We start from the raw sequence: 24,365 nt of genomic DNA on the forward strand, positions 1-24,365 counted from the left end.
GCATATTCTCAAATTGAAGGGGGTGGGGATGAACTCCCAGGGACTCCCCCTATATTTCATGTGATTTGTTTTATTGTCCTATAATCATTTCTGAAGACTGCATGTATCTACCACTTACAGTTTTCAAGTTATATTCATTTGAAATTTTTAGAAAATAAAATCCCATAGGGTTCTATAGTAAAACCCTCCCTTCTTTCTACCCCCCAAAATAGCCCTTAATAGACCCCAATGCACAAACGAAAGATTGATGGCTCACCTAGACATATTAGTCTACCATTTTACGAAATCCTAAGTCAATCTGACAAGCGGTTTTGGAGAAACGCTGCGGACAAGTTCATTTTTTAAAGTGGCGGAAGAGGAAGAGGAAGAGGAAGAAGAACTAGAATTGCCATTGCAAGCAATAGCGGATGTCACCCTTCCCCCTATTGCCACTAAGCGGCAGCCATTTCAAACTTGTTTAACAGTAAATGCAAAAATATGCATGGCTATTCATCTTTTTGTAAATTTTCAGTATATTCAGAGCATTTTAAAGTATTTCACATTTATACCGTTTCCATGGCAACGGCAGCCATTTTGAAAATTTCAAAGTCAAAAGTCTCATCTTAACTTGTCAGTTACCAATAATATCAAATTTCATTAAGTTAAACCCATTTTGAGAATTTTTGACATTTTTGCAGTTTCCATGGCAACCGTGGCCATTTTGGAAATTCCAACTTCAAAAGTCATATCTAGACTTGACAGTTAACAATCATATCAAGTTTCATCAATTTTGAAGCATTCTGAAATTTTTGCTCCTGTATCCATGGTAACATAGTAGTTCCAATGATTATCAAAATCATTCAAAACCTGTATATAGTGGACAACTATATTGCATAAAAATTTGAAGATTTTAAGTTCAAGCATACCAAAGTTATTCACCAAACCCGGAAGTTTTTGGAGCATTTTGACCTTTTTGCATTGTTTCCATGGAAACGGCAGACATTTTGGAAATTCCAACGCCAAATTCCACATCTACCAAAGTTGCTCATCGTTATGCTAAAGTTTCCAAAAAATTGGAGCATTTCCATATTTTTGAAATTTTTGGTGTAGTTTCCATGGCAACATAGCAGCTCCAAAATGTGCCAAAATCATCCAAAACCAGTATATAGTGGGCACCTACATTGTATTAAAATCTAAAGATTTTAAGCTTAACCATTCTCAAATAATTCAAGGAACTCCAAAATTATATTTTTTCACCATTTTTCCGTTTCCATGGTGATGGCAGCCATTTTTTAGTTCCAAAGTTGCACAGACTCTGGGGAGTCAGGGTTCCTTGTTATAGTGCAACGTCATTTGGATTGGTACTTTTGGCTCTGAGAAAGCGGGCGGACAAAATTAGGTGGAAGTATAATAATAATAATAATACAGAAAAAGAAACAGAGGAAAAGCAATATGTCACCCGACATTGTCGATCGGGTGACATAATAATAAAAATAATAAGAACTGACCAAAAACAATAAGTCTCCAAACTTTGTTTGGGAGACTTAACTACCTCGACCAAAAACTTTAACCTGAAGCAGGACAGATGGACGGACGAACAAACAGAGGAACGGATGAAACGACAGACGAACGGACGAAGGGTTGAACAGACACACAAACCAGAAAACATAATGCCCATAAATGGGGCATAATAATAATGTACATTTAAAGGGCAATTCAGGGCTTACCATATTGAACAGACACCTACTTATTGACAAGACAAGTGCATGTTTATATTATACTATATATATAGCAGACTATGAGGTATGGGCTTTGCTCATTGTTGAAGGCCATACAGTAACCTATAGTTGCTAATTTCTGTGTCCTTTGGTCTCTTATGGAGATTTATCTCATTGGCATCATACCACATCTTTTTTTTTATATACTGTAAATTCAGAAATTATTGCGTGCATTTATTATTGCGATTTTGTCATTTTATACTTAAATGCGATTATAATTTTTACAATTTTGAAAAAAATCCTGTTTAATTCATATAAAATATTTCAAAATGCGAGTTTAAATTATTGCGTTTACAAGACGTTGCATTTTTTCGCAATAATAAAAACCTCGCAATAATTTCTGAATTTACAGTATACACTATGTTTCTTGTTCTTATATGACTAACTAATCTTTCCTTTCACATTCAACAGATCATATCATTTATAAAATGTATGCCAAATAGACCATCTTTACTGTACATGTACCAGAAAACTAAATAAGCCATCAAATCTTGTCAATTTGCAAGATCAGAAAATCATACTCATATTAATGAAAAGACAGAAGTAGTTTAGCACCTTTTATTTTGTTCTTTTAACAGGCACATTATAGTTTTTTTCACATTCTATGAAATTTATATCATAACAGAATATCCATACACTTACGATGTACAAGATATGATTTAACAAGTTGGTATGGTTGTACACTGTACGAAATATTCACACTGTACATACAAAGGTTGAATTATGTCCTAATGGTATGTGGGAACACTTTGTTTCATATATATATGAAAAGGTCATTATAGTTCTATATTTACCCAGTTATGAATAATGTGTCAGGGGTCTAAATAAGGATGATTTAACCTACCCATGAAAAACACATTTTGTACAAGAACTTGCAGGTCAACAACTTAAAAAGTACTGTATCCACTCAGTGAACCTGCTTAATTTGAAGGAAAGCAAGTTTGATTGGCACATAATAAACTATTTTAACTTGCGGACTATGGCAGATTATCTTTATTTCTCAGAGTGTATAAAATCATGAGAAAACAAAATTGAAATTTTGTTCACTTCAAACTTTGAAAACAAATGTACAATCAAAAAGTATAAGCCGATCAAATTAAGAAGAGGGCAGTGTGTTAATCAAACTAAATGATACAACTCTTATTTTTCAACCAAAAGCTAACATACTTTATCTAGATTTGAATCCATGCCAAATATAACTTTTCAAAATTATTTTCAGCCCAAGGAAAGAACTAGTATCACTTTTACAAATTAAAAAGGTTGTTTTTAAATGGTATGTTCTAGTATCCCCGAAATTGTGTCAGGTGGTAGACCAATGATAATCCATGTTCAAACAATAAGTGAACTAATAATTCTTCAAGGAAAAACAGATTTCCTAAACATTGAATAAAACTTCTTATATCAAACAACCAAATCAATTGGTAAGGCTTATAACTTACATGCTATGTATCAAGCATTAGCTCCAAAAACATGTATAATGTAGCATGCATTACGACTAAATAAACACAAAAAGTCAATGAAAAATATTGCAACAATAATGCAAGATCATATTTTTGACGAATAAATTAAGTTATGATACAATGAGCATGGATGAGATTCATTTTAACAGCATAAATAATCAATAGAAATACAGGATTTAGAAAATATTGAAAAAATACAAGGAGGGTCTGAAGGTGACAAAAGGAATATTTTTCATTTTGGTCCCATTTCGCCACTTAAAATAAATGAAAAAAAATTATTATTGTTGTTCACCAATGTTCCACTAGTTTATGAAGTTTGTTTCAACTGTGAGATTTTAAAGGTTTATAACAAGATGTCTAAATGGTGAAACAGACATTAAAATACTGAAATATAAACTCCATCAGCACAACAAAAAGCAGCAAAGATATTTTTTTACCATTTCATATGACCAAAATGTGTAATTTTTTTTCAAGTGTTTTGTATTATATTTCAATGTCCTATAATTCCTTTAATGTTTTACCATATTTCGACCCAAACAGCTATTCTACAAAAGTGTTTTTTTTTCTACTTTCAAAAAAGGAAAACAAAAGAATAGTTTTTATCTGAAACAGATATTAATTTTTATTTCATTTTAGGACCAAATATGTCTTGTTCTAGGCATAAAACATCAATAGTAATAATAAGTTTCGCTTCTTTTTTCTTCGAAATAAATGCAAGCTTTTAATCATTTTTGTTTCCGTGATTTTGGACATACAAATCAAACATAAATTAAATTGAAATACTCCATTTAGCCTTACTTGTGTAATTAAACTGTAAAAGTAATTCAATATTATTCAGCCTCTTGTGTAAAAATATGTTAACAAATGCACATCAAGACATATTATTTTGTGTAGGATATATATACTGGCACAATGGTAACAACATCAACAACATTTGGTTTGACATAATAATCACACATTAATATCACTGCTTAGAAAGACCATTCAATAAATGAGACAACTTAAAACATAACACTTTTAAAAACTTACATTTCTTAAAAAATTAAAAGCCTTATCGATTAACAATGTAAACATTTCAGAAAATTCAACTTTTGAGCTGAAGATTTCACAAGTCACATTCCTATTTTAAGCCACCTCAGCAGTTCGTTAATATTACTAGCTGATAAAGTCATATGGCACCACTTATGTATTTCAAATGAATGTTACAAATTAAGGTCCAAGTTTATTCAAAAGGTTTCTCCAAAACAATGTTTCAAGTTGCTGAACTCGATAATTATTTGTAAAATGATCAAATCTACAAAATTTCAATTTTGGCTAGTTATTTTAATCACACAAACCAATAAGGCTATTAAACAGATGTTCCTATGTAAATAAATTTGTTGGCTGTATTAATGAAAATTCATTCATCTTTTTCTATGAACATTTGCTCCCTTGAATAATGTATTTTTTCAGTTCTGGATTATAACAACTGGGCTAATTTAGTCTTTATCAAGTAAAATATAATATACTACTCCAAAATATGGTAAGCTTGAAATAAAAATGGTTCCCACACCACACCTGCTAAATGATTTATTAGGTACAAAGCAAAAAGCATGAATTTCATCCAGCTGATTTACTTTTCCTTTCATTTTTATGAGGGTTAGTTATCATGGCATTTTTGTCATTTTATTGCAGGATTTATTAGACAGATTCATTCGTAACACAATCCTTTTCAGCGAAAGTTGCAAAATAAGAGCAATAGGGAGACAGCCCAATAATTTACTCTGGAATGAAAAGGATAGTTGTACCTGTTTTGTTTTTTATTTTCTTATAAAATAATTCACCAAAAACAATTTGACCACTTTTCCCCTATTCCTTACATACCGAACATTTGATTTCAGGAGAAGACATGTTAGTAGTGTTCATACTCCGTTAGGAATAAGGGGGAAAAGGGTCTGTTTCTAGTATATAAAATATGATGACATATGACAAATACAGATAATTATTGATATATATATGTATTCATTTTCAGAAATGAAGTAATTACATGTGAATGTGACAAGAACATTTGATCCCAAATCTATATATTCAAAAATTGAAAATGAACATCAGAATAAAATCTGGAATGCAGCAGATTGGTATCTTATTTAGAATGGTATGTAATAACAGAATAATGGCTATGAAATCCATTTAAAACAGAACAATAATGTTGATTAAGCTCAATAGCATGAGGTATTAACTGATAAAGCATTAGAAAGCAAAATAGCTTTGACTAGTTCTCAAAACAATTACTAATCATCATTCTTTTCAATCCATCTTAACACAACAAATAAAATTACAGAAACTAAAATGGAACTTTTATTTTCCCATAAAATTCAATATTTCATATTGTACTCATAAAAATGGAATAATTTAAAATGAATCTAAAAGAAGATGAAAAGGCACAACAATGAGTTAAAATGAATTGAAATGAAAATCTTTCTGTCTAAACATGTTAGTTTGGTATCATTAAACAAAAACACTATTTCATAACCTTGTCTGTAATTAAAATGAAGCTGGTCTAAACAAAATAATTTTCTTTACTGGTAAAAATTATTTCTGTACATCATTTTGTTAGTAAACATCATTAATGCTTTGAAATAATTTTTAAAGAATTGTTTACAATTAAAAAACCAAAAATAAACAAATTTATGACAAGGCTAAGATCCATGGCAGATACTGGTCTAGAATGATACATAAAAAATAAACAATTAAATAAATGCACAAACAGCAATCGCTGAAAAATATCACAACTTTGAATTTCTTGTGTAGTTAAAACAATTCATATAAATATGTTATTAGCACTAATGTAATAGATTCACTTGTCTGCTATATATATTTCAACATCATCTGAATTGTTTTGTTGCTTTTTCTTCATTGCAGCGCGTTTTTCTGCCATCATTTTTTTTCTAGCATCGTCACGAGCTTTGGCAAGTTTCAATCGCTCTGTTCTTTCTGGTGATGATTCTGGTGTTTCTTTTGTTTTTGATACTCGTCTTCTAGAACCTAAATGTACAAAACAGTTAACATATATTATTTTGACAAAATTGAGAAATACAGTGTTGATCTCCCTTACACCTCACTCTTGAACTATTTTCAATATGGATTATCTCCACTTAGTCTAGCAATAAAAAAATAAAAAAATTGTATGTGATGCTCACTTAGAAATATATATAAAAGATAATTCAGATTTTTGGTTGTTTTTTTTCTGAATAAAAATTTATTTACAGATCTTTTGATGCTATGTAATTCAACTTTAATATATGAAGATGGTTCATATTTGTGCAAAATTTCTAACACAAATCATATGTGTTATTGGTGTAACAATCTCTAAAGGGATATGCTTTATCATGTCATCAGATTACTGTTGATTTAGTTTTATTCCTGGAATGCCAATTTTCGTTGATTTCATGAATGTAGATTAACCACAAATTTAAATGTTCAACAAGGTACAAATTTTCAAATGCTTGTATGCAGAATTTAGCATAATCAAGAATTCAAATAACTACAAATTTCAATTTTTACTCAATCCATGAAAATTGGTATCAATGAAAATTAATGAATCCCATGTAAACAGTATCATAGATACTATTGATGGAAAGAATCTGTTTTACTTAACTAACTCAATTTCATTTATTTCTCTTTTTTTTAACTATATGTAATAGGAAAACATTCAAACTAATTTGAGCTCAGTTAAAATTAACCAACACAAAGGAGTAGGTTCAGTAAGACCCCTTTTTGGCCCCAAAATATAGCAGTTTTACAAAATTGTTAAAATGTAATCCTTTAGTTATTTATTAGACAGTAGAATGCTTCTGCTACATAAATATGGGCTGTTTTTGACAATACAATGCACATATATCTGGTACTGGCACCATTAAGTCATGCTAAATTACTAAAATCCTCATAATACTAGCATTTTAGTTAAATTTTAGACGGTTTTCGTGCAAAACGAAAGTGGCCGCATTCGTGTTCATCCTTAATATTGAAATGTAAGTTGTATTTTATGATAATACATAACATATATAAAGGTTGAGGATGAACACGGATGCGGCCACTTTCATTTTTACCAAAAACCATCTGAAAAGTGACATTTTTCGGCATATTAGGTAGATTTTCCATATTTGAGCTTGAATCGGATCGTTTTTAATGACTAAATCTGTTAAAATCTTTCACATAAACTAATTAATTCAAATAAAATAGACACTTAAGTGTTTAAAAAGTGGTCAAAATCTTTCGTCAGATGAACCTGAAATTTGAGGCCAAAATCGGTCCTTACCGGACCTACTCCTTTTAAGACTTTATTCGTAAGCCTGCTGATAATCAGGAATTACTTGCCAGTCATGCTGGTATTCTGGCATTTTTGAATTAACAATGATATAAAGAGTCAGACTTTTAAAATGGGGTACCGGTTTTTATAGCTTAAATTTCTCATTACAAAGAAATAAAACGGAAGAAGTGTCAAAGCTAGTTAATTGGCATTACTTAAGATTTCTCATCAGGTAAAACGGAGACTTAATGGGTGTACCAGGTAGTGAACCCATATTGTTAAAATTTGTTAAAATTTCAAGTGTTACATTTGGTGTACTGTTATCTATTTAAATTATTGGATAAAGAGGTAAGACTTACCGGGTGTACCTGCCGGTGTACTGGCATTACTAACTGATTTTGGACTAGAACTGATAGAGCTTTCTCTAGACTGAAAAAATAAGTATAGAATAAATATATAAACAAGGAGATATGGTATGATAACCAAGGTGACAGCTATCTATACACTACAGACATAAGGACATTATCTTGCATTGAATTTCATACCTTAAACATGATTGTTCAATAACTATGATACCACTAAGTCTGCCAGTACCAACTCATAAAAATCATTATTTAATCATGTAAAAGTTTTAAATGAAACATACTGCTGCAGTCTGTCTAATTAACTTAGTCAAGGAGCTAGGTCACTTCAAAGATTTTTAGATTTTCACAAAAGTTATGTCAAAATCATTTCAGCACTTGAATCTTTTTTTCAGATGAGAATTCTGTAATTATTTTCAGATACTTTTTGTGTGTTTAATCATTCTAGGCATATTTGTGCACTCTTTTTTTTACTTTGTTAAATGTAATTAATATAGTAGAAGATCTAATGTTTCATGTTTATATTTTTTCTTTCGCCAAAGTCAGATAAACAAGTTGGATTACATGATTATAGTATTAATCCAAACTATATATGAAATAACATAATGGAATACTTAATATAGTATCTAATGCAAACTTTTTATAAATATTTGAATTTTAATTTATTTATTTGCTGATATGAAATCTTCCTTCTTTCACCTACCAAATCTAGTTTCAATTTATTCAATGATCAATCTTGATAAAATAATTGAGAATGTGTGCATGGAAAACAGTTGAAGCCCCTGCTTGCATATAACTTTATAAAGGGGCATATCTCAAGAACAGTAAAAGCAACGCCATCCAAATTCCAACTTGGCAATGCTTGATCTGCATTTTGTGGTAATAAGCATTGTCAACCATACAGTATGGGTTTTTCTCATTGTTGAAACCATAAGGTTGCCTATAATGCTAACACCACTTTATTTGAACTTTGATGGATAGTTGTCTCATTGGCAATCATACCACATCTCCTTATTTTGATATTTTGTATGTTAGAGAATGAAAACCAATTTCGGAATATACATATGGACAATCTTCAATCTAAGTCTCTAATGTTGAGCTGCTGACCAATTATATGTCCATATATTCAGTAGTTCTTGAAGTACTTGAGAAATGTGTGGTTGAAAATATTGTTGATCCAATGAACAGACAAACAAAGGAACAAACAAGTTGATTAAGCTAGTAGAGATGAAGTGTAATAATAAAGCCTATGGTTTCCATATTAGTAATAACACTTACATGCATACAAAGTTCTTTCCATCCATTCTGTCGTATTAACTCTAATTCTGTGAACATTTCCTCCACATTATCTACTTGTATTTTGATCATCTCCCAGAATCCCTGCAGGTCTTCCCATTTCAACAATTTACCATCTACAGTTGGGTTCTGAAAGTAAAGAAGTACCATACAACAAATACTCATGGATGTATATATATTGATTTATAATACAGAAGCACATGCATATGTTTTGGTAAAACATATGTTTTTTTTTTTATCAGCACAATTTTAGGACAATTGTAATGACTAATGTTTACTATGGTTTTCATTAAATGTCATTTCCCACATTGCTGTTAAAAAAATTCTCCAAATTATAAAGGCATTAAGTTCTTGTTATAAAAAAAGAGCTTGTGTTTCTTGTGCTTCTTGTTTCATATTAATTTAAAAAACTAGAGGCTCTAAAGAGCCTGTGTCGCTCACCTTGGTCTATGTGAATATTAAACAAAGGAAGCAGATGGATTCATGACAAAATTGTGTTTTGGTGATGGTGATGTGTTTGTAAATCTTACTTTACTGAACATTCTTGCTGCTTACAATTATCTCTATCTATAATGAACTTGGCCCATTAGTTTCAGTGGAAAATGTTAGTAAAAATTTACAAATTTTATGAAAATTGTTAAAAATTGACTATAAAGGACAATAAATCATGTTGACTTATTTGTAAATCTTACTTTGCTGAACATTATTGCTGTTTACAGTTTATCTCTATCTATAATAATATTCAAGATAATAACCAAAAACAGCAAAATTTCCTTAAAATTACCAATTCAGGGGCAGCAACCCAACAACGGATTGTCCGATTCATCTGAAAATTTCAGGGCAGATACATCTTGACCTGATAAACAATTTTACCACATGTCAGATTTGCTCTAAATGCTTTGGTTTTTGAGTTATAAGCCAAAAACTGCATTTTACCCCTATGTTCTATTTTTAGCCATGGAGGCTATATTGGATGGATGGCCGGGTCAACAGACACATTTTTTAAACTAGATACCCCAAAGATGATTGTGGCCAAGTTTGGATTAATTTGGCAAAGTAGTTTCAGAGGAGAAGATTTTTGTAAAAGATTACTAAGATTTACGAAAAATGGTTAAAAATTGACTATTAAGGGCAATAACTCCTAAAGGGGTCACCATTTCAGTCATTTGACTTATTTGTAAACCTTACTTTGCTGAACATTATTGCAGTTTACAGTTCATCTCTATCTATAATAATATTCAAGATAATAACCAAAAACAGCAAAATTTCCTTAAAATTACCAATTCAGGGGCAGCAACCCAAAAATGGGTTGTCCGATTTATCTGAAAATTTTAGGGCAGATAGATCTTGACCCGATTAACAATTTAACAACATGTCAGATTTGCTCTAAATGCTTTGGTTTTTGAGTTATAAGCCAAAAACTGCATTTTACCCCTATGTTCTATTTTTAGCCATGGAGGCCATCTTGGTTGGATGGCTGGGTCACTGGACACATTTTTAAAACTAGATACCCCAATGATGATTGTGGCCAAGTTTGGTTCAATTTGGCTCAGTAGTTTCAGAGAAGAAGATTTTTGTAAAAGTTAACCACGGACGACGGACGACGGACGACAGACGACGGACGCCAAGTGATCGGAAAAGCTCACTTGGCCCTTCGGGCCAGGTGAGCTCAAAAAGGATAAAATAACTATTCAAAGTTCTGCCTTAGGCTTAGTGGCATACTACATGCAACTGCCTTGCTTGTATTAAAACCCACTCTCATTCAGACAATCTTACGTTTTCATGTGAAAAATAACAGTTATTGTTAATGCATTCTATTTTCAATATTTTTTTTGTTTATAGATTGATGTATATTTGCATGTTTTGACTGTATGGCTGTAATTGAGAGCCTTTATAATATATGTATGACTGTCTTATAAAGTCTGAGAATGAGCTTATAATGGGTAAAATGATCCAATAAAATCTTACCATATGTTCATAACATAACTCTTCAAACTGTTTAAATTTTTGGTTGACCAGTAAATTGGCTTTTCCAACTGCTGCCCGTATTTTTCCACTTGCTGAAAAACAAAACACTCTGAGTATTATCAAGTTTTATATTTAGTTATACCGGTAGTTACTTCGCATTTAAAGGAAATTTAAAAAAAAACAAAAATCGTGGGAATATGTCAATATGACAACAGCCCTCAAAAACGGACATAAAGCCATTTCAGGTGACCACTTGGGTTTTCAATCAAAAATAATATGTATCATACATGTCATATAATATATATCATGTAAAAACAAGGTGCTGTACTGTGCCAGTGGTATGTTTTCCAATGAGACAACTATCCACCAGAGACAAAATGAATAGGATGTAAACAAATATAGGTCACTGTATACACTAAATAGAAATAAGTAAAACCCATACCACATAGTATTAAAGCTATATACATCTATATTTTGAACTATTGGATGGTTTCCTGACTTGGAACCAAAATATTACCATGTATTACAGCTAAGCAACAGAAACCAAAATATTACCATGTATTACAGCTAAACAAGAACACATAAAACAGTGCAATCTAAAGAACAGGACTAATAGTACTGTAAATGACAAATGAAAAGACACAAGTAAAGCAATACTAAATTTAACCCACAGTAAATAAATCTCCAAAGTATGATACTAAGTGAAGGAAGTGTAAACTGCAAATCTCCAACAACTAGGCATATGGAAATAGTGCTGTCTTCATGGTCTTTACACTAGTGGAATCAACAGATGTTGTACTTCCATTTAATAGTCCCAAAAAAGATTGAATGACGGTTCTTATTCATATTGACATATTGCTTGAAACTTATATTTAATATCACAACAAAAATCTAGGTTCACAAGGTATGTAAAATCGCTTTAATCAAATTCCTGAATGAAGAACCCATAAAGCCTTCCCATAGATGCCAACCCCCTTTTGACACAATCAGTAACAAACTATCAAATTTTCCGTATTTTTGAAAAGTTTTCAGTAATCATTCATAAATGTGCATTTACCAATAAAAATTACTGACGAGTGGTTGCAAAGTGATGTACACTAAAATTTGTCATTTAACATGTTGTCTGTAGTATGTATTCCATTCATTGATTGTTCAGATGTTCTCGACTCAAACATTTTTGTTTTGTCAAGGAGAAGTAGAGAAAGGGGGAAAGCTACTTAATAAAATGCAAGTTTGCCTCTTCGGAAGTCAGTTAGTTACCCAACAATAGGTTGATAACTCCCGAGAAACCGGAAGCATTACATTGGCGTTTCCTAAATACTGGACCAGGACGGAAAAGTAATGATAAAAATCCGCGTTTTACAAAATTGAACGTCGATGATTGGGAATCCGTAACTATTCGACTTTGACCGTAATAGCGTAGTTTTTATCGCAAAATCGGAAAAACTACGGAAAAATCGTAATGGTTGGCATCTATGCCTTCCTGATTTTTGTGTTACCAAGTTTTAACCAATACCATTATCTGATATCTGATCTGTGTTTTAAGGTATCACCTAGGTCTATTTCCTAAAAATTCTACTATTAATAAACCTTGCAAATATTTCATCCTCTAAAAATATATACATGTAATAGGAATTTCTGCAGTAATTTATCTTATCTACATTGTATGTTAATAATTATACTGATGCAGTTATTATTAAATCTTGATGGAGATTTCTTATAAAAAAAAGATTTTTAGCGAGTTGCATTTTACAAAGGGTCTTATTCCTCTTTTTTTTACCCAGTGACCCCTTTTCCCTTGATTGACCTTGACCTTTTTATTCTACTAACAGTGAAATCAACAATCAATATTGAACTCAACATGTTAAACAACATCATCATGATCATAGAAAACAGATCAATAGAAAGGCAACCAGCAGAAAATGTGTGGATTGTTTAAATTATATTATGATAAATCAACATGCATTCTCTCAACTGTAACCTAACTTTGTTTTTATCTAATGAATTGAATATTGTACCAAATTATGCTTGATCCCCCAGGATCTGATCATTGGAGCAACTACTCACTGAAATCAATTAGGACCAAACAAATGCTATTGGAATGCTACAGTAATTGATTAGCAATGATTAGGACAAAAACAATGTAATTTCAAACATGAAGTTAAAAAAAAAATCAATATGACTCTCCAAGGAATCTACTATTAGGTATATTAAGTACAATGTATTAGATACACCCATGAGGGGGTTAGGCAGATTGATGCATCTTATATACACAAATATCTTACGAATATATTGCAAAAGAATTGATTTCAACAATTTAGAAGGGGAATTTCAGCAATTTAACTTGATGTTTTTTATGGAAAAGCATGACAAATGCAGGATATACAATTATACATAATGACATCTTTGTGTAAATTAAGAAGATAGAAACCTGTTTGACATGACAAAATTAAATTTTTTATTTCTGAACTGGCTGCTTTGAAAAGTATTCCTTATTTTCCTTCTGGGTGGTCATACACGTATAATTAAGCACAAGCCTCCTTCCTGTCAGTAATCAAGACTTCTACACAAGACAAAATAGACATAAAATGTACACCTCCCCAGTATGTCACAGTAAAATCAGTTAAATCAGGGTTAGATGTTATGTTATTGTAGTTAGAACATTTTTTTTGTAAATTGTTTAGTCTGTTTGTCCCTCATTCATTCCAGATATGCAGTATATAATTACTACCAAGTTACAAGTTTGAATAGTTGTACAATGTTAATAGTTTTGTTAAGTTTCCAATAGCAAAACATGGGATTTGCAGCATCTACCAACATAACCAAAGATGGAAGACAATTATCTCCTGATAATCTGAAGTATAAAATATATTCAATATTTCTCCTATATTACATACCATCTTCAGGGATATCTTGGCAGTATAAATCAGTCTCTATTTGCCGACACAGTGATACAAGATGAACAGCTTCTGTCTTTGTTACATTTAAATAGTATTCTCCGTCCTGAAAAACATACAAAATCTCGTAAGTACAATGCTTGGACAGTATTTGGTTTGGGTCATGGTCTGAATTCAAATTCAAATGATCTGATTTTTTGGTACGAGAACTGGTAGAATGCGTTAATTAAATTCAATTTCAGGTGGTGTCTAAGTAGTTATTTTGGCTAATCTTGTTTTTAATTTGTCAATTATGACCATACATGTATTATATTAATGAGTTTTCACATCATAGTTTAATGTTCATGTAACAATCCGTTACAGTATGACCAAACACATTGTTTGTCTTGGGAGGTAACCTAAATCTTTAATCATTTTGTTAATTGAATCATGCTACAAAGAAGTTCCTTGTGCATCATGTGTATGTCTTTGTATATCTTTGGGGTCATTTCTTGACAAACAAATATCTTACTAACAAAGAAAGGTGATATGTACAATGCATGTATAGTTGTATATATTACAATTAGGGCAAAAACTATATGACTGTGACATTTGTATGTTGTCTCATTCAAATATAATTAAGGTAGCTAGGTAAGGATGGTTCATCTGGTTTATTTCAAAGTACATATCTAAAAATTATAGCAATAAACAAGAATGTGTGCCTACCCCATCCGCACTTTCATTTTCTATGTTCAATGGACCGTGAAAATGGGAGAAAATCTCTTATTTGGCATTAAAATTAGAAAGATCATACCATAAGGAACATGTGTACTAAGTTTCAAGTTGATTGAACTTCAACTTCATCAAAAACTATCTCAACCAAAATCTTTAACCTGAAGCTGGACAGACGAACGGACAGGCGGATGAACATAATGCCCATAAATGGTGCATAAAAATGCAAGAAAGGTATTTATATTAGCACAAATTCAGGGTATGTAGCTGGAAACCGTAATCTGGCATACACTATGAATACAAATTTGTATCAGTATTCAAATGTATGAACGTGACTGTCACCAAAATGGAAAAATGCAGTCATGTCTGCAAGATTTTTATACTATGAAATTTCAAATTTGTTGGTCTTAAAGAGTATCCATTTTTTATCTGGACATTATATATTCCATCAATTGAACTTAATGAACAAAACTTTCAGTACTTTAAAAAGGAGAAATTGTTTGAGTTATTTCTGGATTCTTTATGCAGGATATGTTTTATTTCGGTACTTAAAAACCATTTGTTTTTTTTTTTTGATTGATTAGAGATCAAATCCAATACAACAGATGGTAAGAACATCTTGAGTACTTGTATAACTGCCTGCAGTCAAACACTTATCTGTTTTATATCTATTTATACATTATAACTCAATTGTGTTCATAATGATATATAAGTACCTTAAAGCAGTTTTTAAAGTCTTTTATCATGATTATTAAAAATTGTATCTATACTATTTTGAATAAAAATATACCCAGGTCAAATTAATGAAGGTGATGAAACTAAATTTACAAATAAAGACTTTCTCAAAATGTCCACCATAAATAATTATACTTACCAACTTAGGGTCTCCTGTCGGGTATTGTGTACCATCCAACACAGAATGTCCATTTATTAAACTAGAATTTACACTGTTTGTTACATTTCTATTGGCTCTATTATACACTAGAGGTTGAGGACGTATTAATCCAAATTCTGAATTACTACTAATACTTGTCCGTTGAACAGGAGACATAACCTTAGCCATCTCCGGAGACATAGGATTTGAACCTAAAGATGAGGAACTAGAATACGGTGATCTTGTGTCCTTTTTAGATTTATATGCACTGTATTGACTGTAACGACCGTATCCACTCACTGAACAACTAAGTTTAAGATATGATGGTGTTTTTGAATTATCAGGTAACACTATTTCAGCACTATCGGCCAACTTTGGCATCTCAGTATATTCCACATTGTGACTAAGCGGCGTAACAACTGGATTTAATGAAGAATCTGATAATGAATGATCTTTCTTATGACTGTTTAATACTTTACTGTCATTAGACTTGTCTTTTAGGTTGTCCTGTGTACTACTGAACACAACTTTACTGGGTGTAGTCACGTCCCTACTCTCTTCACTCAGAATTGATGGGTCACTGCCTGAAATAAAAATACATCTACAATAACATTTTTGTTTAATAATATTGAAGATAAAAGTTGAATAAAGGAGCATTTATTACCACAAGTTTGTCATTTTTTAATCCATTAATAAACCACAGGTCTACATTTTATAAATTACTCATACATATAAGACTTTTCATGTCAATCAAATCAAAACTTGTCTTGCAATACAAGCTGACATTGAAAACTGTAATAAAAAAAAACACTTTCCAGGAGAAAAAAATGATGAGGCAGCACAAATACCTGCTGAAACCATGAAATCAATACATACGTGTTTAAATCTCAATCATAAAAAGTCTGCCTTTTTTAAACTCACACTTTCAATTTTGAAGTATTAAAATTCAACACATACCAGTGACAATCTAATCAGGTGATACATTGTAACAATAGATATCATATGACAGGCCACCCTTGTCACTCATTCATGGTAAATTAATTTACATGATAGGTACAAATGTCACTGAATATTAGGAAGACATCTCATTTACTAATGTCAGTCTGCATATTAGAATTTACACCCATTTTCATCTATGAAAGTATTGTCAATGTAACAGACCCTGGAGGATTTGAAAATAACATTATAAAAAACTTAATAAAAAGAAATATCTAGATTGGAACAATGACCAGAGGGCAGTTATTATAGTCTATAAACTTTTCTTCATAAGAAATAAGGTACAAACCTTTCATTCTGATCATCAATGAAAGTACAACTTTGTCATGTACAAAGTGAAAGTAAACCATTACCTTACATCATGTACAAGCTACCATCTGGTATGAGTAATAATGATCTATCTTCAGGCAGTTTGACCTTATCATACGGGTCAAATTAGAAATGCAATGCAATATGTCACTGCAGGGGAAAATGTGTCAAATGTTTTGCGCTGAAAATGTGCAATAACTGTAGGGTATATGATTGTTTTTATTAATTTTGCATGTCAGCTGACAATAACATCAGAGTTCACAGTTTCCTGTTTGTATTCACTCAAGTAGGTTCTTGTCTACATTTTATTGTGAAGTAACAAAAGAAATTGAACTAAACTCCTGTTTAAAGTGTTCTTTATATAAACAGTCCAGAATTGAAATTGAGCAGTTCTCCCATTTAGACCAGATAAAATACTTTGGTCAGGCATGACATGGCATGGATTTGTTTGATCGTAAAACCCTTCTCAGATCCTCAAATTATATTCTATTATAAGTAATATCAAAACTTATTTGTTTAATGCAAAATGGAAATATTTATATGGAAATGTTTCTTAAAATGTTATGCTGTCCTCTTAAAGGTTGATTTAAATGTTATGTATTTTGTGTTAAAAGCTTGTGGTTAACTTAATCCTCAGTTTACATTTGTTTGCTCTTCTGATAATATTAAAATGATAAATTTCAACAAACATTTACAGTATAGAAACTAAAATTAGCTAGTAGATTTAGAAACAAGTTTATTTTGATATCTTTGAAATCTAACTACCTTTCAAAAACTTTTCCAACTGGCAAAGTTTTCCTTTTGAAAAAAATCCTTAACCTGTAAATGATCTCCCTTGACTGTCTTTTTAAAAGTGCTGTCATCATTACACAAGTTAAAGTTTTGAATGAATCGCATTCATTGAATAGGTTTACAAACAAAACAATCGTCTCAGTTCTGTACCCAAAACCTCACTACAAAACCTACCCTCCACAAAGGTTAGTACCCATATAACTGATGTAATGATAAAATACACAGATTGTTTGATAGTTGGAAATGAATGCCTCAATCTCCCTTTATGAATCAGCGGCAAATACATATTTCTCAATAAACCTTTATTCAGTGGGTGTTTAAAGTATACACCAATGTCATGTATACAAACTATTGATATAATCTACAAATTTTAAGCAATTAAATTGGTTGCGGTGAAAAGCATGTATCAACACTTTAATAATGCTTTGCATTTATTCAAAATTTACAGCTAACATTTTAATGAGATTATTTGGTGGATTGTATTAATCTTACTATGAAGTGAAATATTTCACAGTAAATAAAGCTTATAAGTATTAGTAAACATATTTTAAGTGTTTGAAAAGCCATTACACAGCTGAATAAAACATCAATTCAATACAATTTTATTTCCTGCAATATCCAATGATATATGTGTTGTATAAATACTGAATTTAATTGTCAAAATCAAAGTGAAAATCTTGTTACCTTGGCTATTGGAATGATTTTTTCGGTGGACACATCATTTAAATTTAAACATACTTTAAAACCACTTCAAATATCAACAGAAATAAAACAAGTTTGCTTAAGTTTGTTTCATGATGGAAACATCTGACAGCAGAACTGTCTGCATTAATGATTGTGATAAGAAACATGTTGATAGTCATCAATCATAACCTAACGCTGACCCCTCATCTAACAACCAGACTTGTTTAGCTTCTTACTCATAACATTTAGTTTCCAAAAAATTTAGTCTACCAAAGTAAAGTAGCTTTCAATACAAGGTGAAAGATGATACATAAATATAATTATTTTGATTGTGATCAATCACATAAATAATAAGATGATCGATAAGTGCTAGCTCAATGTCCAGTTGCAAATATCTCATACATTTTCAGGACAACCAATAATAGGTGCGAGACCACAATTATTTCTTAGTGCATTTCTTTTAGACAATAAATGTTAATTAAAAAAATCCCACCTGCGCTTTCTCAATAAAATTTTTACAGTGTGTTGCACTACTCTTGGAACAAATTATATCAAAATAATAGAAAACTTCTTTGGCTCTAACTCAAAATATGGACAATTTTATGTTAAGGGGGTCTTGAAATCTTTTGACAGCTTCCGAAGTGCTTATTTCTAACCTTTTTCGACTGGACCAAATCACTACTTTACTTTAAAATGCATGACTCAAATTATTTGACAGTGTCATTTCACCCCTTGACTTTCTATTTGAGCCATAAAACATGGAGAAATACATTTGGAAGGGGTATACAAAAAATTGGCAAGTAACACACTGTCCACACTAGGGACTACATTTGTGGACAACGAAAATAAAGGGACGACAATTGTGGTCTCGGACCAATAACAAATGTCACTGTTATGTATACAAAGTAAAAGTCACAATCATATATTATACTATCCTTGTATATTATTAGTCTTACATTCTCTTGTTTTGCTTTATAAACATCTTATCACTTAATGGAAGTCACATAAGACACTTTGCGAAATATAAAAACACTCACAAGAATTTACTCATAACATATAAATATAACTAGAGGCTCTCAAGAGCCTGTGTCGCTCACCTTGGTCTATGTGCATATTACCAATGGACACAGATAAATTCATGACAAAATGGTGTTTTTGTGATGGTGATGTGTTTGTAGATCTTTCTTTACTGAACATTCTTGTTGCTACAAATATTGCTCTCTATAATGAACTTGGCCCAGTAATTACAGTGGAAAATATTTCCTAAAAACATGTTGTTAACAATTGACTATAAAAGGCAATAACTCCTTAAGGGGTCAACTGATAATTTTGGTCATGTTGACTTATTTGTAGATCTTACTTTGCTGAACATTATTGCTGTTTACAGTTTATCTCTTTCTATAATAATATTCAAGATAATAACCAAAATCTGCAAAATTTCCTTCAAATTACTTATTTCTGGGCAGCAACCCAATAACCGGTTGTCCTATTCATTTGAAAGTTTCAGGGCTGATAGATTTTCACTTGATGAACAATTATATCCCATGTCAGATTTGCTCTAAATGCTTTGGTTTCAGAGTTATAAGCCAAAATCTACATTTCACCCCTATGTTCTATTTTTAGCCATGGCGGCCATCTTGGTTGGTTGGCCGGGTCACGCCACACATTTTTTAAACTAGATACCCCAAAGATGATTGTGGCCAAGTTTGGATTAATTTGGCCATGTAGTTTCAGAGGAGAAGATTTTTGTAATAGATTACTAAGATTTACGAAAAATGGTTAAAAATTTACTATAAAGGGCAATAACTCCTAAAGGGGTCAACTGACCATTTCAGTCATGTTGAATTATTTGTAAATCTTACTTTGCTGAACATTATTGCTGTTTACAGTTTATCTTTATCTATAATAATATTCAAGATAATAACCAAAAACAGCAAAATTTCCTTAAAATTACATATTCAGGGGCAGCAACCCAACAACGGGTTGTCTGATTCATCTGAAAATTTCAGGGCAGATAGATCTTGACCTGATAAACAATTTTACCCCATGTCAGATTTGCTCTAAATGCTTTGGTTTTTGAGTTATAAGCCAAAAACTGCATTTTACCCCTATGTTCTATTTTTAGCCATGGCGGCCATCTTGGTTGGTTGGCGGGGTCACGCCACACATTTTTTAAACTAGATACCCCAATGATGATTGTGGCCAAGTTTGGTTTAATTTGGCCCAGTAGTTTCAGAGGAGAAGATTTTTGTAAAAGTTAACGACGACGGACGACGACGGACGACGGACGACGACGGACGACGACGGACGCCGGACGCAAAGTGATGGGAAAAGCTCACTTGGCCCTTCGGGCCAGGTGAGCTAAAAAATACAGATTTTAGAGCAGGCTTTCATTCTTAAAATGTGTATTTTTCCCCTTCCTTTAAAGTTTTGACAATATATAATGAAAGAATTCAAAGTTTTGAAAATAATATATAATGAAAGAATTCAATGTTTTGACAATAATATCTAATTAAAGAATTTGAGTTTTAGGTTAAGGAAGGTTTCAAGTGATTTATTCCCCTCCCAATCCAAATGAGATTGATAAAAATTCTGCAAATTCTGATAATCTGTAGGCACGGTAATATTTCAGAGTCCACAGATTGAGCTGACTTTAGATTGGTAAAATGTAATGCAGATAGTAGGTTGTTTAAAAAGTAACATGCCCTACCTTCATTCAATGTGCTGATAAATCCACTGATAAAAATACATACACAGCACAAAGAATGACTGAGCTTACAAAAATGTGTAATGTGTTTGCAAATAATTTATATCTCTACAGGATTTATGATTTTTTTATGAATCTGCCAAGATCTTATGCTAAACATGATTTAAATACATTGTGTTTTATATAATGATATATCATCTCTGTATTAATGATCAAAAGAATATTAATAAATGTGAAACTTTTATTTGTTAAAAATAATTTCCAGCCATCTGCTTTAACTAATCTTTTGTAACTGTGCCAGGGAGAGACAGGAAAGTTTATATTTATGATCAAGGCAACCCAATTTATTACCCATAGTTCAGAAACTTATGATCCTAATCTTTAGAACCCAAACAAATCCAAATAATGAACTGAATTAATCAATTTCAGAACCTTGGAAGTCTCTATGACCAACAATATATCATGTCTCAGTTTAGGACCAATGCTGAACTGAACATGATGAAGATATGGTTTTGAGATTTCATCGACCACATATATACATTGTACATGTATGTGTGAAATTTTCACTTTAAAACAAAACACTATTTTTTTTTGCTTTGAGCTTTTAACCAAATTTAACCTATTCATAATACACAAAAAATACACAAAAACTTACTTATTTTTTAGAAATATAAAACCAAACATCTATATCAATAGGTCACCTTGATCTAGATTGCATTCCATTGAATAAAATGAACAATCCATGTGAACCTTTATGATGAATGAAACATTAATCTCACTGTTGCATAAAGAAAGTATGAATGATGATGAAAAAACAAAACATTTTGACCCACATAAAAGTTATTTTTGAGTTTCTGTTTTCTAAAAATATAAACAACACCAGCAATATCAAGTACCAATGTCTTCAACTTAAATATGCTGAATACCAAGATTGCACTTTAAAGAAAATTGAATCTGTTATTCCCAATAAAACACTTCAAGACAAAGCAATTGTATTAATCAATTTCATCTGTTAGTCTACAAAAATTTAATTCCAGTATGTACTGAATGGTACCAGAACTGATTTTTGTTTAAAAACAAAAAGATTAAAATGAACACTAACAGGTGAAAGTGATGAGTCAACAAAAAGAATCAATAGGCTGATAATCTATAGAAAAATCTTACTTAATCAATGGCTGTAAATTAAGGTGTGATAACACATCTATTTTCCTTTTAAAAATTAAAGATTACAACAGCAACAACCTGTCACTCATGTTTAAAAAAAAACAAAGTTCATACATGTTATTTATGTACATGGAAGCCAAATAAGTTTGGACAGCATCCATAACAGATATAATTTTCCAGTTCATTCAATTAACATATTGTTCTATATATGCACAATCAATATATATTACATACATAGATATTTATAATTGCTATCCTTTTCAGTAATTAATCACCTAATGTGATTCCATTATTGTATCAATTTCTCCACAGACTTCAAAGAAGAGAATTAATCAGATAATACAGTTCTAACATATTGCCCATGTAACCAAGAGGCCCCCAGGTATCATGTACGATTGGCTTCCTTCCTGTCTAGCCATTACATCTAAATGTAAGACCTGATGTAACTGATTGTGTCAGATAAATTAATATAATAATCAACCAGGTAACCAGAAATTGTAAAATGCACAACTGCAATCTTTAAAAGTAACAATTTTTATTGGAAAATGCATGCCTTGATCATTCTCTGAAACAACCTTTACTAATATGAAATACCTTCTTAAATCAAACATCATTGATTTTTAGTTACTAGATGATTCTCCATATATATATACATGTAGATTAACTATGAAACTATATTTAACTGTATAAAACGGATACAAGAAATCTTATAATATTTCCTGATTTATTTAAAACTTTCACTTTTATCTAAATATTAAGTGGAATACTTACAACTTAAATTTTGCAAGATCATGCTTTTTTTAAATGCTGGTTGTGTTTATAAAAATGTTATATTTCAAACTCTTGAATAATATATATGGAAATACAAATATTTATTTTATTGAACGCTAATGGTATTTTCAATGAAACTCTGAAATTAAACTTGAAAAAGCTTTTAATTCTCATTTACCTGAAGTCATTGTAAAAATATCTTATCAGAATTTGAGTCCACATTAAAAATTCCAGAAGTCTTGAGAGATAAATGTATATTTGTAAACACAGCTGGTCCCTACAGTCCACTAACATGTAGGTACTTGGTCTTTTAACAGGGGTCTATCATTCATTCAAAACAGACTTGTATATAACATGATTTAATCACTGTGTAATATCTAGCATTCAGATTTATTCATCCGTGAATTGACCCTCATTGATTTCATAAAGTGTAGAGTATATTTTAAATGCCTTAAATATACATATTAACATAATACCCAATGTTTGAATGCAGAATATATCCACAATTTGTTTCAATTAATTAGGTTCCTTTCCAAGTCTTAAGGTCACAATTATTACGATACAATAAACTAATATAACATTAAATACATCATTGTTTGGGGGAAATTGCTTATATATAGTCGGTACCTTTTTTAAATAAAAAAACACAAAATTTGAAAATTGTTTAATAAGGGAAAATTTGATGTAATAATGATGTTCAGAAGAAAATGTTATTGTCTTATATTACTTTATTGTCATTTATACTCCACAAAAATAAGCATTTTTTTTTTTTTTTTTAATTCATCCCTTATTTGCCAATGGTACTATATATACCTTCATCTTGGGGAAATAATACACAACTATGAATCATAAAAAATGTAACTGTAAGTCTTTTAACATATATACATATGAATCGCTAATAAAATATTGAACCTGAATCTGGTATTTATTCAGAGAAACGATCTTGAGATGATATTTTATTCAAATTCTGTTTATGAGTGTCCATTAATAAGTCATCAATTAGGACAATATTAATCAACAAAATTCATGTTATGTCAAAAGATAGCAGTCTCTGAGATGCCTATAAATATCAAATACCATTAGCAGTAAAACTCTTTTCAAATAAAAGGGGGGAAATAAAAATTTTGTGAATGTCCAGAACTTTTGTCAAAGCTGGACTAATATACACGCATCGCAAAACAGATTTTAACAAGTAACAGTTTAACTGTCACATATTTTACACAACAAATATGTAAAAAAACTTCCATGAACAGAGAAAATGATGATAAAATCCATACTAACCACGCTTCATGTTATTACAAGTGTCCTGTTCCTGTTAAATACTATACA

The 24,365-nt window shown here is 31.0% G+C and overlaps 1 protein-coding gene across 4 annotated transcripts in view; it reads right to left on the bottom strand.

The window, feature by feature from the left end:
- Nucleotides 1–2,301: 2,301 nt before the first annotated feature.
- LOC139512707 (uncharacterized protein DDB_G0287625-like) overlaps nt 2,302–24,365 on the bottom strand; it is a 71,811-nt gene continuing 49,747 nt past the window's right edge. For all 4 annotated transcript variants that reach the window (XM_071300565.1, XM_071300568.1, XM_071300564.1 and 1 more), the window contains 6 exons: nt 15,614–16,197; nt 14,029–14,134; nt 11,132–11,223; nt 9,146–9,292; nt 7,865–7,934; nt 2,302–6,241 (listed from right to left, as the gene is read on the bottom strand). In XM_071300565.1, the coding sequence (XP_071156666.1) occupies nt 6,054–6,241; nt 7,865–7,934; nt 9,146–9,292; nt 11,132–11,223; nt 14,029–14,134; nt 15,614–16,197 (1,187 nt within the window). In that variant the 3' untranslated portion in view covers nt 2,302–6,053. The remainder of the gene's footprint in view (nt 6,242–7,864; nt 7,935–9,145; nt 9,293–11,131; nt 11,224–14,028; nt 14,135–15,613; nt 16,198–24,365) is intronic.

The sequence above is a fragment of the Mytilus edulis genome, chromosome 2, assembly GCF_963676685.1.
Source record: "Mytilus edulis chromosome 2, xbMytEdul2.2, whole genome shotgun sequence".
Lineage (NCBI taxonomy): Eukaryota > Metazoa > Mollusca > Bivalvia > Mytilida > Mytilidae > Mytilus > Mytilus edulis.